Here is a 14,125-nt window from a genome sequence, read left to right as displayed (position 1 = left end):
AAAGGCAGGTGTCAATCGCCTAAGAGCCCCTGGCCTTCCCAAGATAACGCACATGAAAGTCGAGGTACTCTGTTCCTTCAGCCCAATTGTCTCACGAATCAGCCAAGATACAATATGGTGCATCTTATCTCGTGATTTCTGGGTACCTTTTTATCTGCCCAACGCCAAGGCCACATCGGCAGTATCACATGGCGCAGGCGCTGAGCCAGGCCATAGCACTCGATTAAAAGTAGCGGTCGGTGGGACGACAGCGGTCAGTGACAGTGTTTGCATATGCAAGTCATTGCTACAATGTAAATCGTATATTTTGCTGCAAAGCGTCTCCCTTCTCTCTGTCGCTCCCGCAGTCCACTCTTCAGTGTCTCGGAGCAAGGGTCCCAATTTATGTGGTTGGGGTGGTCATCAAGCATGTGGGAAGCTACGGAGCATCATTACGTCGCAATGCCGCAGGAACACTTTGTCCATTCCGCAATGACGGCAGCTTCAGACACTTGTAGTCGATCGTCATGAAAAAGGGGCTTCATGGATAGTCATAGAGCGCGGTCGACAATGGTTTGTTGGACGCAGACATGAAGTCAGAGATGGACACATGAAGGCTCTCCCTCTCGGGACTTACACAAGGCCGTCAAGGGAGTTGAACACACGGCTGTGGGGAAATTCAGAAGAGGAACCTCAGACAAGAAAAGGGGAGAAGACATGACGGTGTGTAGGACAATGTCTCGGAGCCTGAACTTTGTGTTCATGTCCGTCGTCAGGCACCGCCGCCTATCGATACCAATAGCGATATTTGACATATGGTGTCTCCAAACACTCACAAATACGACGTGTACGACTTGGCAGACTCGGTGCTCGAGGTCGACAGCACAGATGGTCGAGCAGTGAGAATCAACGGCTTCAGCGAGTATGAGAGATGCTGGCCGAGGGATTGCTGTCCCAATGAAGGAATGAGGCACGCGACAGGACCAGCAGCAAAATGGTCAGTCAGTGTAAACACTGAGCAGAAGCACTGTTCTTGCACCGTGGCCCAGGGGAGACGAGCATTGAATTCGCGCGCGTTGTTCCGCTAAAGGAACGCATTCATTACTCGGCATGGCGTAGTGTGCTGCAGCCTAGCAGAGCACGACAGTGGGCTCTTTGGCCCTTTCTAGCCCTCAAGCTCTCTGACCGCTGTTTCGCGCCTCGAATGTGGCGCTTCTTTTCACTGGTCGCTCCTGTCGGTGGCACATGCACGAAATGGCTGGGGGACACAGGGCCTTCTCTCCTCACTCGCCTTCCAGTGGTTATTTCTAGCCAGGCCACATGCCGCCCACACATTGCCCATGTTGATCACAGTGATGCCGCTGAGGTCGATACGGCCAGAATGCTCAATCCTCAGCAAAATGACGAGGAAAGGAAACGATCATCGATCCGTGGGCACACACAGACGGACGGATGGGACACGGCCACCTGGCGAATCTGGGACAGGGTGTGGAGTGGACGGCCTGCTCATTTCGTTTCCATTTTCAGTAGTTTTGATGACGAGCTTTCGTCCTAGTTCTCCCCACAGACGCCGGGGAGGGTTGCGTTGCATTTTGCAGGAGGCTGGGCAGGCTGGGCAGACTGGGCTGCCGGAAAGAGGAGGGAGCGGGCACGGGAAACAAAGGAAGGACACCCCATGCGTCTCGGGACATGTTGTGCTGTCTCTTACAAAGTAGACGAAAAGACAGAACGAAGCGGAGAGAGTGTTGAACTTGGCCATTCAACAGACAAGCAAATCGTCATGTGGGCTAGCTTGCCATATCTTGCCATACGAGCTAGCTCGGTGAGCCAGATCAGAAACATCTTCTGTCTCCTGCAAAGACCAGCTTGGTTACGCTGCGCGCTTTTTCTCCCCTGTTTTGCCCGTGACGAATTAGTTGGGCAATTAGTTGGGCTTCCTGTTCTAGTAAGGAACCTATGTACGAAAGGATTGCATAGCCAACAGCCAACACCACCACCAACCTCATTTCTCTTTGATCTCCAAAAATGTTTCCTTGGCTGTTGCGGCGTCCTTCTTTTGCTTCGATCGTGCTTCGAAGGATCCGAAAGAAGGGGGGTTCGCTCGAAATGATGGTGTGGACGCTTGCAAAGTATGTGTGGTGGCGCGCAACACGAAAGACAGATTGCAGATTCCGAAAAACAGAGCCAAAACTCGTCTCAAGGTGTGCCCGATCGTAGCGCAGCGCCATCTCTGTGGAGTGTACAACATACATCGTACTTTCGTGGTACAGGCATGAGCAGCATACGCATTCGGACATGAGCGTAGTTTATGCATGACAACGTGTCTATCAACACCGTATTTCGCTCGTACAAAATACGGCCAGGCTGCATCAAGAATGAACTCTCTTGGGCTTCGGCGAACAGAGTGGTGAGACGTCACGATGCCACGGGTGGAAGAGTACATCGTATAGCAAAACCCTCAAAGCAAGGGAGGACCACATGGCAGAGTCTGGAGAACCGGTAAGGACGCTGAAGAAGAAAAGAAAGAACGATCAAAGTTTATTTGTCAACGGTTGGTCCAACAGTCGACCTACGAATTAGTCGTTCGCCAAAACCACTGTACCTTGTTTATTGTTGTCATAGCGCGATACCATCGACCTATCCATTAGGTAAAACGCTTCCTTTCATACACTATTTCACTCACCTTGTTTCCCCAGTTTATGCCACTCAACGGTTTCGGGTAGGCGCCTTTTCTCCAGGTTTTACATTTCCCAACGGTCGACAGGAGTTGCTACATTTTCGTTTTTATTTCGTAATTCATAACCGTGTTTTTGATTCTCTTGCAATCTGATTTGCCCGCTTCACGATGACTTGCATGTTGTCGATATTCAACCTCACAAGTCCATGTCTGTGCATGTCCCGCGCATCGATGCACAATCCCCAGAAAGAATACACAAGGCCACGTAAGGGAGACACATAAGGCATCGAAACGAACCCATCCACATGAAACGGGTCATTAGACCTTGCCCGTCTGCGGACAATGTCGAACAGTGATCCTTTGCAAGTTCGCTCATGGACACAAGCAGGAACCAATAGAAACCAGGGGTAGTGGCGAGGCTGTTTTGAGGGTACGTTGGGCGGAGTGGCACCGCAGTTGTGCCGCATCCACCGGGTACTCAGGAATACTCAACAATACAGGAGCATGCGCCGATTGCGTTCAACTCGCACTCAGGTTTCCATTGTGCGAACGGCAAACTCCGCACGGTTGCACCTGCTCTGTGAGTACGGCTCTGAGCGCTGCACTCCGTACTCTGTGCGCTCCGACGCCCATCATCGTACCACGGGTATGTTGACAAGGATCACAACAAGCCGATCCCGTTCTGCCCCGAGCCCAGAGGACAGCGCCGCTCTTTGCTAAGGCCACAGCTCCTGCTTGGCCCAGCCGTTGATGACGTCTGCCCCGTCCGGCGCGTCGCCGTCTTCGCCCACGTAGGTGTACTGCCACCGCCGCGGGTCGTCCCCCCTGGACAGGTCCACCTGGTCGACTTCGTCGGGCACAATCACGCACACACGGAAGTTGGCCCGCGCCGCCGGGTCGTCGAGGTGGTCATCGCCCACCGGGTCACCCAGACCCTCGCCAGGGTGTGTGTTGCCGGCCTCGCCGCGCGGCGGCCGGGGCTGGCCGGGCGGTGGGTTGCGGAAGCTGCCGCGCATCCCAGGGCTCAGGTTGCCAAAGTGTGCCGTGATCTCGCGGGACCAGCTCCAAGAGGAGGCGGAGGTGCCAGTGGCCGCGGTGGCCGCGGTCGCTGCAGGCGCACTTCGGCCACGGTCCGAAATGCTACGCCGCATGTGCTTTTGGATGGCCGCCCGTGTGGCCGCCCCCGTCGGCGTCTCCACCTCCGGTCCCAGCACCCACGCCGTCCCGCGCACCCGCCATTGCGTGCCGGCCTCGGGCGCCCACCACACCGCTTCGACAGCCCCACCGCCATCCAGCCCAATCTCACCGGCCTTGGCCATGCGTGCGTCTGTCGTAAACACGGGCAGGTCGCTCTCGTAGATGGCTGGGTTGCGCGGCGCCGGGTTCTTTGCGTTGGCCGGCAGCGACGCCCAGAGGCCACGGCAGACGCAGTTGCGCACGCGAGGGGTCACCGCATCGCCCGTCCTGTGCAGCGTGCTGACCGCACACAGCGGCATGGGCATCTGTCCCAGGTGCTGGACAAAGAGGGCGCGCCACGGCGCAGCGGCTGTCGTGGCGGGTGCGGCGAGCGCCGTTGGCGACGCCGCGGCCTGAGGCGTGCGAATCAGCATTGCGCGGACGAGGGATGCGCAAAGACGGCTTCGACTCTGTGTGCCAATTGTAGTACTTGACGTGGGTTGCGGATTGTCGGCGGTTGAAGTCGCTTACGATTTGAGCAATTGCGTATGTTTGTTGTCAGCGTTGGCAGATGTTTGATTAGCGATGTCGGTGCAGGCGGGACACGCCGCCAGCTGCAAACTGATTGGTCTCTTCAGAAGAGCGTTGCTAACAGCTAGATTCCAGCCCAGTTACTTTTGCGACGCCATTGCTTTACATCGGCTTCGCAAACTCCCACAATCTTCGAAACAAAACCGTGGCATGATACAACACAACTCTCCACTCTCCCAACGTCCATCGCCGCCGTTCGTCTTCTCTCCAATATACGACAACAAATCACAGCCCGCGAACTCCGGTCTGGTGTTCGTCCTTTATACGGAGTTATGCACTACCTCCGCCCATACTTCGAAACTTCTCCTTTACATATTTTTTATAATCCAGTGGCTCCTTTCCATAATCTGGGTCAAACGAGTGGAGAATTCTACCGGGAATCCGGGTCTCAGGCAAGGTTATCGACTCGGGAGGAATGTACTCGGTGGCGTCGTCGAGGCCGCTATAATAACGCTCTCTTGGCGAAGGCGTGTAATAGCGGTCGACCTGGCTGGCCCAGCGGTGCTTGAGCCAGCCGTTGAACACCGGTAGGCGCATGTGGTAGACGTGTGGTATCCACGCCGCAAACTGCTCTTGCGACCGGCGCCAGAATCGGTGCATGGGGCAGCGCACCTCGTTCTGCCGATCTCGTCGCCACCTATCCGCCAGCCAGCGCGAGTTGACAACGTACGAGTGGTTAAAGTCGATGATGACAATGTTTCGCACGTCGTTGTCGTTGTCTTCGTCTGTGATTGTGTTTGGCGGTGCCGGAGGTGTCGAGGGCCCGTTCGTCTTGGGGGCAGCATCAAGAAGGACGCCATTGCGGGGCTCAAAGTCCTTGTGCTCGATCCCTAGAAACTCGACCTGGCAGAGACTCTCCATCGTCTTCGCCATCACCTCCAGGCGTCGCGGAATGGGCATTGCGTCAACAACGCCCTTGACCAGCATGGCATACATGCTGCTGCCAGCGAGGTACTCGATGATGATAAGGCGCACAGAACGCGTCGCTGGGCGGGGGCGGTCAGAGTCTGAGCCTGAGTCCAGGACCATGCCCCGGACGTAGCCTGGGAAAAAGCCTGGAAGCGGCATTGGGCCGGAGTCCAAACCCGAGCTCACGTCTTCTTCCTTCGGCGGCACCGGCAAGTCAAATGTCCACGAGCCATAATACCGCGGCGTGTACCGACCATTGGCGCCTACCGTGCACAGATGCTCGTACGCATGTACTTCGGACGCATAGTCCCCGTCCGCGTCGAACGATAAGTCACCAAACCAGTCGGAGTCGTCTCGGTAGTAGGCTGCATCGTAGATTTTGGCGACAAAATGGGATTCGGGTGCGGGCTTGTCGGAGCTATGGACGCTTTCCACGCGGCAGCGAAGAATCTGGGCGCCATGGCCGTCGCGAGCGACAATCTCCTCGACAATCTCCAGTGTGTATACCCCGTCCCGGTCAAACACCGCGTCTGCATCTTGACCTCCGTCTTGACCTTCATCTTGACCTGCATTATTGCCATCCTCGTCTCCGCCCTCCTCTGCTTCGCCTTCTTCGTCTAGAGGCCACTCTTGCGGTGGGTGTCGCAGGCATCGTTCGAGTTTCGTGAGTCCCAGAGGTCCCCGGCTGTAATCATGATGTTGCCGCATTCCATTGGCGAATGCATACTTATTTTTAAATGGCGGTGGCGCCCAATGGCGCCGGATAGTAAAGGTACGGCCAACATAGTAAGGAAAGTGGCCTGGTCGTGGCCGGTCCTGCCGCTTGTGATATTCATACAAGCTCATCTTGTCGGTTGCCGATGTGTGTGAGGGATTGCGAGGAAGAAAAGCAAAAAGGTTTCTTAGACGGTCCAATCGTTTTCGGGGGCTGAATTGGATGAGGCTCTCGGGAGTGAGTGCTCACGTGGCTTAATCGAACGACATGTTTTCTGTGGTTGGCACCGACATCATAGGAAAACAGTCAACAAACGATCCTTGGAATATATTTGGACGTTAAGTAAGAAAGCTGAATCTATGGTAAGATTTAGGCCGTCGAAAACTAAGGAGGCGAGGCGTGTGTACGGGTACACTTATTAAATCGGACTAAAGAAAATAGCACGGCCTTGTTCCGACTCAATTACACTGCAATAGAAGTTTCTAAGACGAACATACATATATTCAGAAACATATCAAAGGTTCTTATCACAAGCAACTATGTGGAAGGAAGTAAAATGCTACGTTTTATGGGGGTTTACGCTGTCAATCAAAATGAAAGTCGACTCTGGTGAATTCGGCAACATTTATATATATATATATAAAACTAAAAAAATAATGCCCTTCATGGGAATAAATTCAAAAAATAGCCTTGAAAATATTTTACAGCACATTCATATACCATTCAAACCAGAGCCATTGCAGAGACCAGATGTACAATAAAGCAAGTATTATTCCAAGGTATCGGGCCAAGATGCTGAAACGAAAACAGCGGACAAAAGACAAGCATGAAATCAAACGACCACCCATAGATGCTGGATCCAAGACAAAGCCACATAAAACATAAAACGCAGACAATAAAGGGACGAGAGTGAGGCAGGCCAACAAAGTCCAGAGTACGGTGGATCATCCACATGTCCGTACTAGAGTTTTGCGTTACAAAAACTCGCTGAGAACCTTGACGCGTGTCCTGGCGACTTCGGAGCCCTGCTCACCTTCGCCCATGATGCGCATAATCTCCACCATTTTTTCTGTCATTGTTAGCATGCTGTAAAATAATAAATAAAAGGATTTATAGACGAATGGAAGCTCTGTCACCTCGGGTCTCCGCCGTTTCTAATATCTGTAAACTTACCAATATCGGCACGAGCGCGCGCGTACAGCGGGTCCTTGGCCGTGGCCACCGGATCGCCGCTGTTCTTAAAGACGGTCTCTTTGAGCACGCCGCCGATGCACAGCGCCTCCAAGAACGCCCGGTGGTTGAACACCCACCAGACGCCAGCTTCGTTCTCAAACAACTTGAAGAGAACAAAAAAGGACGTAATGGCGTCATGTGCCGCCTCCAGGGTGCCCCGCACGTTCACCGGCACGTCGGCCGACTCCGAGGCGTGCACCAGCATCAGGTTATGAAAGTAGTTGCTGCTCAGAAACAATGTTTGTCGGACCACCCGCTTGTTCGTCTTGGCCAGCTGCGTCACCGACTCTGGGTCCCAGCTGCGGAAGATGTCTGGGAAGCTGCGGTAGATGGCTCGGAAGTCCGACACCATCTTAGACTTGTGGCGTGACGTCGTGCAGATGGGTACGTCCAACGAGCGCGGGCTGCTGATCACCTCCTGCACGAGATTGGCGAGCGTCCATGATCCGCGAATATACGCCGTGTCAGTCACGCTGTTCTGGTTGTTCGATCCAATGTCGTCTTCCTCCTCGAGGTCCTCGACGTTGACATCCGTGTGTGTCGCCGTCGGTGGGAGCGACATAAGCACCGTCATGAACGTGTCCTGGAGCAGGACCGCCTGCCACACTTTCCGTCGCCGCTGCTTTTCGTATGGGCTTGCATTCGGAACCACAATGTTTGGGTCCCGGTGCAGGCCCATGGCGTACGCCTGGCGCATGAGGATGCCCGCAAACGCCCATCCGTCGGACGCGTGGTTGTCGTTGATCAAAAAGTACGTGATTAGGACCATGGCCTGGATCGAGCGGACTGATGCAGCGCTGAGGTACGAGCTCAGGCGCAGAGCCTGGTTACTGGCCGACGCATAGAACTCGGCCGTCTGCTTCCGCTCTTTGGGTGTTGTGGACGAGACGAATTGCGTGCCCAGAGCCAGCATGGCAAAGAGGAGACCAATGAACGCCGGGTCAACCATATTCTTGTCCTCGGGCGCCAAGGCCCAGAAGTTTTCAAATTCCGTGTAAAAGTAGTGCCGGTCAATCATCGGGTAGACCGGGTCGAAGCACTCAAAGTACCGGACGAGTAGGATATCCGACTGAATCTTGTCCGGCAGCACAGAAATCACTTCGGGCAGACCGCCTTCACACGTCCAGTAGTTGGCGAATGGGTGTTCGGATCCAATGCCAAAGACGTTTGAGGCTGAGGGTACCGAGTAGGGTACATTGGACAAAAGCCCAGTAGAGAGAGCCACCGAACCCAGGGACTCGACGTGGGCGTTGAGGATGCCTCGATCGGCAATGTTCGGGATGGAAAGCGAGCTGAACGAGCCCGGCACTTTCTTGGACAAAAGTGGCCGCGTTACTCGGCGACCACCAGCTGCCGCCGCTGTTCTGCTTGTTTCCCTAATGGTGGTTAGTTTTCTTGTGTGAATGGAAGAGCCAGTCATTCCAAAGGATTCCAAAGGGCTGTACACACTCTAACAGGTTTGCAACATGGGCATATTTGCATTCAGTCTGGCGCTTTATACAAGACAAGCAATGGGGCCGACCGCGGTCGCACTTGCCGTTGTTAGCTGTGACCCTGTGAGAGAGAATAAGTTTTGGACATTACATAAATACCTTTGTTTTACGCTCCACACACTCAGAGCATGACAATGTGGGCTTGTTGCGCTTTTGCTTCTTTCTTGACAAATCCGTCGGTGAGCTCGCCGTGTTGCTGTTCGGATTGGAGTTGATGCTACCGGCACCCTTTTGGTCATCAGGCGGGCTCTCCACACTGCCGGCCGCACCGCCAATGGAGTAGCCTTCGTACGTGGCCGCGTCTCCGCTTGGCGTGGGTGGTGCATACTCATTGCTGGTCACGCTGCTGCCTGCACTCTGGTCGAGGGGCACGTTTATGTTGGAGTGGTTGTTGATGACCATCCGCACGTCCTTGCCGCTGCGGTTCTGTGGGCGGACGGTGGCCAGGTCCGACATATCTCCGTATTCGCCGGCACTCAAGCCACCGTCGTTGCGGCTCCGGCTGGCTCCGTATGTGTTCATGTCGTACTCGTAGTCGCCATCGGCTTCTTCGGCCGCCGGCGTGCCAAGACGCATGTCCTGCTCCCGGTAGATGGTATGATCAGCTTTTCGCTTAGTGGGGCTGCCTATGTCGTTGTTGCCAAGACCATATGGCTGCGGATGCTGCTGTTGGTGGTGTGGCTGGTGTGGGTGTTGTGGTAGCTGTTGTTCAGCTTCGTAACCACCATAGCCTGTAGGGCCAGCGGCATAGACTGTATCGCCGATGGGGCCGCTGGTCGGGTTCAGCCCTGCATACCCGTCGTAATAGTTTGGTGTGCGCTTCATCTCCAGAGACTCCGTAGGGCTGAAGCCGGCAATGGCGACATTGGGCGGTCGTAGAGCCAAGAAGAAGAAGGAAGGGTTGGTGGACGGATTGCTTTGCACCCTCTAGAAGTGCAGCACAGCAATGGCAGTATCACCGTACCCCAGTGACCCACTCCGCAGCTGCTTTCGTCTTCGCAGGTGCGCACCAGTGTGGCCCTGATGTCGAGTCAACCGTAATAACTCGACGAGCGAAGGCAGTGTAAGGTTTCGATGTGGACCCGCGCGGGACCGATAACCAGAAACGGCTGGTGAAAGGTGGGTGGGCCAATGCGCCCGTTGGACGGGACGGGAATATCAACCGGAACGTCTTCGGAGAGAGCCCGGGGATGTTCTGGTGAGGGGTATTGTTTCCCAAACGAAAGTGTGTACCGCGATAGAAGAGATAAGGTGCGTTGTCAAGAAAAATAAAGCCCTGGGGAAGGGTGGCCACCAGGCCTGTCTCCAGCGAAAGCTTGTTTCCGGTGATAATAGGTGTGATGCTCAGGGAATAAAGGGCTGCAATTAAACGGACGAAAGCCAAAACAAACAAATCGGGTCGGCAGTAAGGCGGTAATTCCCGTAAAAGCTATAGCAGATATGGCAATTGGTGCGTAGCAAAGGCCGGGACAATAAGGGGTATAGATGTTGCCCAGGGGGTGCCCAATGTGATGTGTTATGTGTTGTGATGAAGGCTGATGTTGAGATACTCAAAAAGAGAGTTCGTGGCTGCCAAGGCACTGGAAACAATGCTATGAATTGCGGCCCCTGCGTAACGTAGGAGTTGTAAAACAATGTTGGATCTAAGTATCGAAAAAGCAGCGTGTAAGGACGAGAGAGAAAATGACGTCTGGTAGAACGCTCTCCGCAGGTACAAGATATGCTTAAACCGAATGGTCGCAAATGTAGAAGACGTGGGTTGATTAGTCTTGTGTCACACGACAAGGTCCTGATGCTCGTGATCGCATTGGGCGACGTTTGCTCAATATACGTGGTGTGCAATTGAAGCCGCAATGCATGCTGCACAAGCAATGACAGTTACAAAACGGGGCGAATCTCGTTGCGACTGGGTTGTTCCGCGGCGTCCTGCCAGGTTTGCCCGGGGTATTGACGAGGCTGCGGGCGTGGAGAGCAGGGTGGTGTCCTGCTGTCTACACACGTTTGAGACCTGGGATAATAATTTTGAACGGGGAACAACAGGTGCCAGATCCGAGAACGACGGTGTATTGTACCGTTGGGTTGTAAAGTAGAATGGGAGGCGAATCGGCCGGTGCTGGTAGCCTGTTGCGTCTGGGAATCGATATCCAGATGGATGGCGCTGGGCTTCGGTGGCCGTACGTTTTGAGAGCTTGCTTCTGGAACAATTGGAGACGATTGGGGTAACTCTGCTTTCGGCCGATGGGAATAAACGGGGAGAGCTAGGACAAAGCCAGCGTCAGGGCGGACTATACATCAAGATGCGGCCAGCGGATTGCATGGGTTGAGGCGTGGGCTCGAGAGTCGTGTGGGCGTGTAATCCGTAGATAATCTGGGAATTGCAGCGTTGGTGTCGTTCCTCTGTGGCGGACACGCGTGAGAAATTGGAGAAGGCGCGGCTGTGGCCTGGGAATAAACAGCTACGGAGAAGAAGTGAGGGGAAAAATGAGACGGAGAAAGAAGAGAGAAGGGGAATTGGACTGGAAATATGACAAATGCTGGTACGACGTAAATAGGAGAGGAGCGAGATTTGAGAGGCAAAAAGACAAGACTGGGGATAAGGTAGGGGAGAGAAAGAGCTAGATGCAACAAACAAAGTCAAAAACCAAGAAAGAAAGAAAGAACTTTACGGGAACAGGAAAGAGGGGGGCAAAGGGATGAAAAGAGCACAAGGGCATCTGGGATAATGTGCTTGTCAGTCGTTTTTGGGAGTGGGAGGTGGAAGGTGCGATGCGCGGAGAATCCAACTTCGTCGTTCACAGTGAGTTGGAGATGGGGTTGGGAAGGCACGACAGACACCGACGAATGTCTTGTTCCGCATACAGAAACGCGGTTACAAATCAGCAGCTACGACCTGAATGGGGAAGGGGCCAAGAAGGTTAGAAAGGGAAAGAGCCAAGACCCTTTTCGAGTGGACAAAGCAGGGACTGAGGGGGGAAAATCTACAAGACATGTCATATGGATTGAACGAGGGAACAAAAGACGACACCGTTAGTGTGTTTAGGTTGGCCAACGATTGTGTCAATACTCCGTAAGAGTAAAAGAGCGACGTCAATGGCAGCTGGGCCATGAGAACAAAGGCGTCTGCTGCAGCGACTGCCGACTCGACGACTTCCGTAATTAACGGGGCCCTTCCGACATGAGTGGAAACTGCGTGGAACAAGCGTAGGGCAAATCGCAAAAGAAGTGGAGCATGTCACGGCCAGCAGGGACCGAAAGAGGAAAGAAGGCGTTACTCGACGAGAGGCAGGTGCGACGACGAGACGAAATATATGTGCGCAGGCTCGGCAGGGTGCTCGACACACACCGCAGGGACGTCCTTCCTCAGATGGAAGAGCAACAAAGAAGTGATATTCCAGAGGCGGGAAGTACGCGAGACCAAGTCGTAAGATCCATGCCAATGCGACAGAATGCCAAATGCGTTTGTAATGGCTGAGAAGAAGGCGGTTGAACTTTAAGAGCACCAGCTAGCAGGGGAAGGAGCCCGCCGAGCACATTTGTTAGCGCACCAAAAAGTGGACCGGCGGACAGAGAAAAGGCAAGAGCTCGTCTCTGGTCGGGAAGCGCCACAAAGGTCAACCGGGCAGAGGTGTCCACCCCCGAGTTAGTGTGGCCTGGGCGAAGACAACACAGAGAAGGAGCTATTGAGCCGACTGGTGTCATGCTTTCCTGTTGTAAGGCGGACGATCTTGGCTTTTTGAAGTACGTTACGAAAGACGGGCCTATTATTAAGTGCAAAAGTAGTATTTCCAATGCGATAGAATCAATCACGGTGCATTTCAGCACCACCGTTTTAATCTTGGGCGGTTTTTTTTTTTTGGTGGTGTGGGTGACTTGTTTCTGGGCCTTTGCTGACACCCAGGGCTCGACGGCAAATTGTGGAGGGAGAGACAACTGACGGAATGGGCAATAGATCAGAGCTGCGATAGGGCGATCCGAGCAGTGAAAGACAATCGAAAACTGCAGGAGCGCCCAGCTTCCCGCAGCTGCAAGAGGAACCCAAGGAAAAAAAAAAAAAAAGGACCTTGCACGTTGATAGTAACGCCACACGGTATCTTGCTTTGCGCAAGAGCGTAGGAATACCTTGTGTCATTCCAGACAACCAAATTTGGATACTCCGTCGTCGCTTCCACCCACGATGAGAGTTGACAGAGGACCCAGTTGGACGACTCGCGTCTTCGGTCTTTCAGAGGCAAGTGTGACCAACAGGTGCATTGCTGGCACCTTCCCACACTAAAATAATAAAACCGGATCCCGACCGCCCCTTGTGCAGTCAACATATGTGTATTTTTCTATTCGTGCCTGCCGTCAACGGACCCTATTTTTGCTTAGCAAACCCCGAGCCGTTCACGACAACGGAACCCAGAGCCGAGCATCCATGACGGCCTGTGTCCATTGGAAGGCAGCTCGGTTCTGCACGAGAAGCTAACAGGAAGCTAACTAGCCAGCTAACAGGAGGGCACTGCAGCCACTTTTGCAGGTTGGTGATGGTGGTTCCAGTATGGGGGCCAAGGACCAAGGGTCTTCAGCAGGGACAAGTTTGAAGGACCGTTGTCAAACGACACGACGTCCCTGGAACGGACGAGGTCCGGTCGCCGGACGCTACTCGGGCGGATCTCGACCGTGACCGAGGCTGGCAAGGCCCACGATATCGTCATTTGACTTTCGACAGTTGGCTGATCCACCAGAGCCTTACGGGCATGGGAAACAATTGTGTGCTGCGAGTGTAAATATTACGATGGATCCCAAGACAATGGCACGATGCTTGTGGTTGTATCCTGTCTCTTTGGAAATCCCAGTTCACAGCTGGCTGGACTTGAGATTGTTTTCGGTCGACGCCGTGCTTCGGCATATCCCGTGGCTGTGGCTTGTTTTGTCAAAACTACTTTGATGATACATGAATTCAGCAGATCCAGCAATCACCTCAAGAGCGGCTTACGACGATAGCGAGGCTTATTAAGATGATCTTTGGCCAAATGCTCAGGACTTGAACCTTGAACAGCAGCATCAGGGAAGGGAGACATGAGGACAGAAATCAAAATGGCCGCCGAAAAGAACAGAAAACGTGGTTCTACTCCGGTATCAAGGTTCGTGAAGGGGTGCGACATAACTGGGGCGACGTAGTCTGCCCCCATGCATCCCAGAAACGGGTTAGACCCTGACAACCCTCTGAGAAAGGCAGCACCTCGAACAGCCGCGTAGGCTATGCCGGGAGCTATATCTTCCGGCACTGACAAACGCAACGTAAGCTGTCCCGCAGGGAGGTTGCAGGCGAAAGAGTGTTCTGACAATGCGACATCAACCGTGGGCGGTCGA

General features: G+C 53.9%; 3 protein-coding genes across 3 annotated transcripts; all 3 read right to left on the bottom strand.

Annotated features, from left to right (window-relative positions):
* Nucleotides 1–3,372: 3,372 nt before the first annotated feature.
* Nucleotides 3,373–4,266, bottom strand: SPSK_01886 (uncharacterized protein; the record flags this gene model as incomplete). The annotated part of the gene is made up of 1 exon (XM_016728785.1): nucleotides 3,373–4,266. One exon carries the CDS (start codon nucleotides 4,264–4,266, stop codon nucleotides 3,373–3,375), a length of 894 nt encoding a protein of 297 aa, XP_016589807.1.
* Nucleotides 4,267–4,693: 427 nt separating this feature from the next.
* SPSK_01703 (uncharacterized protein) lies at nucleotides 4,694–6,178 on the bottom strand (the record flags this gene model as incomplete). Its single annotated transcript, XM_016728610.1, has 1 exon — nucleotides 4,694–6,178. One exon carries the CDS (start codon nucleotides 6,176–6,178, stop codon nucleotides 4,694–4,696), a length of 1,485 nt encoding a protein of 494 aa, XP_016589806.1.
* Nucleotides 6,179–7,021: 843 nt separating this feature from the next.
* SPSK_01466 (zn 2cys6 transcription factor) lies at nucleotides 7,022–9,598 on the bottom strand (the record flags this gene model as incomplete). The annotated part of the gene is made up of 3 exons (XM_016728378.1): nucleotides 7,022–7,116; nucleotides 7,221–8,656; nucleotides 8,895–9,598. The coding sequence occupies 3 exons, from the start codon at nucleotides 9,596–9,598 to the stop codon at nucleotides 7,022–7,024; spliced, it is 2,235 nt and encodes a 744-aa protein (XP_016589805.1).
* Between the last annotated feature and the right edge of the window lie 4,527 nt (nucleotides 9,599–14,125).

This window comes from Sporothrix schenckii (genome assembly GCF_000961545.1).
Source record: "Sporothrix schenckii 1099-18 chromosome Unknown Cont42, whole genome shotgun sequence".
NCBI lineage: Eukaryota > Fungi > Ascomycota > Sordariomycetes > Ophiostomatales > Ophiostomataceae > Sporothrix > Sporothrix schenckii.
Note: the sequence above shows the minus strand (reverse complement) of the source record. Positions and strands in the feature narration are given on the sequence as shown.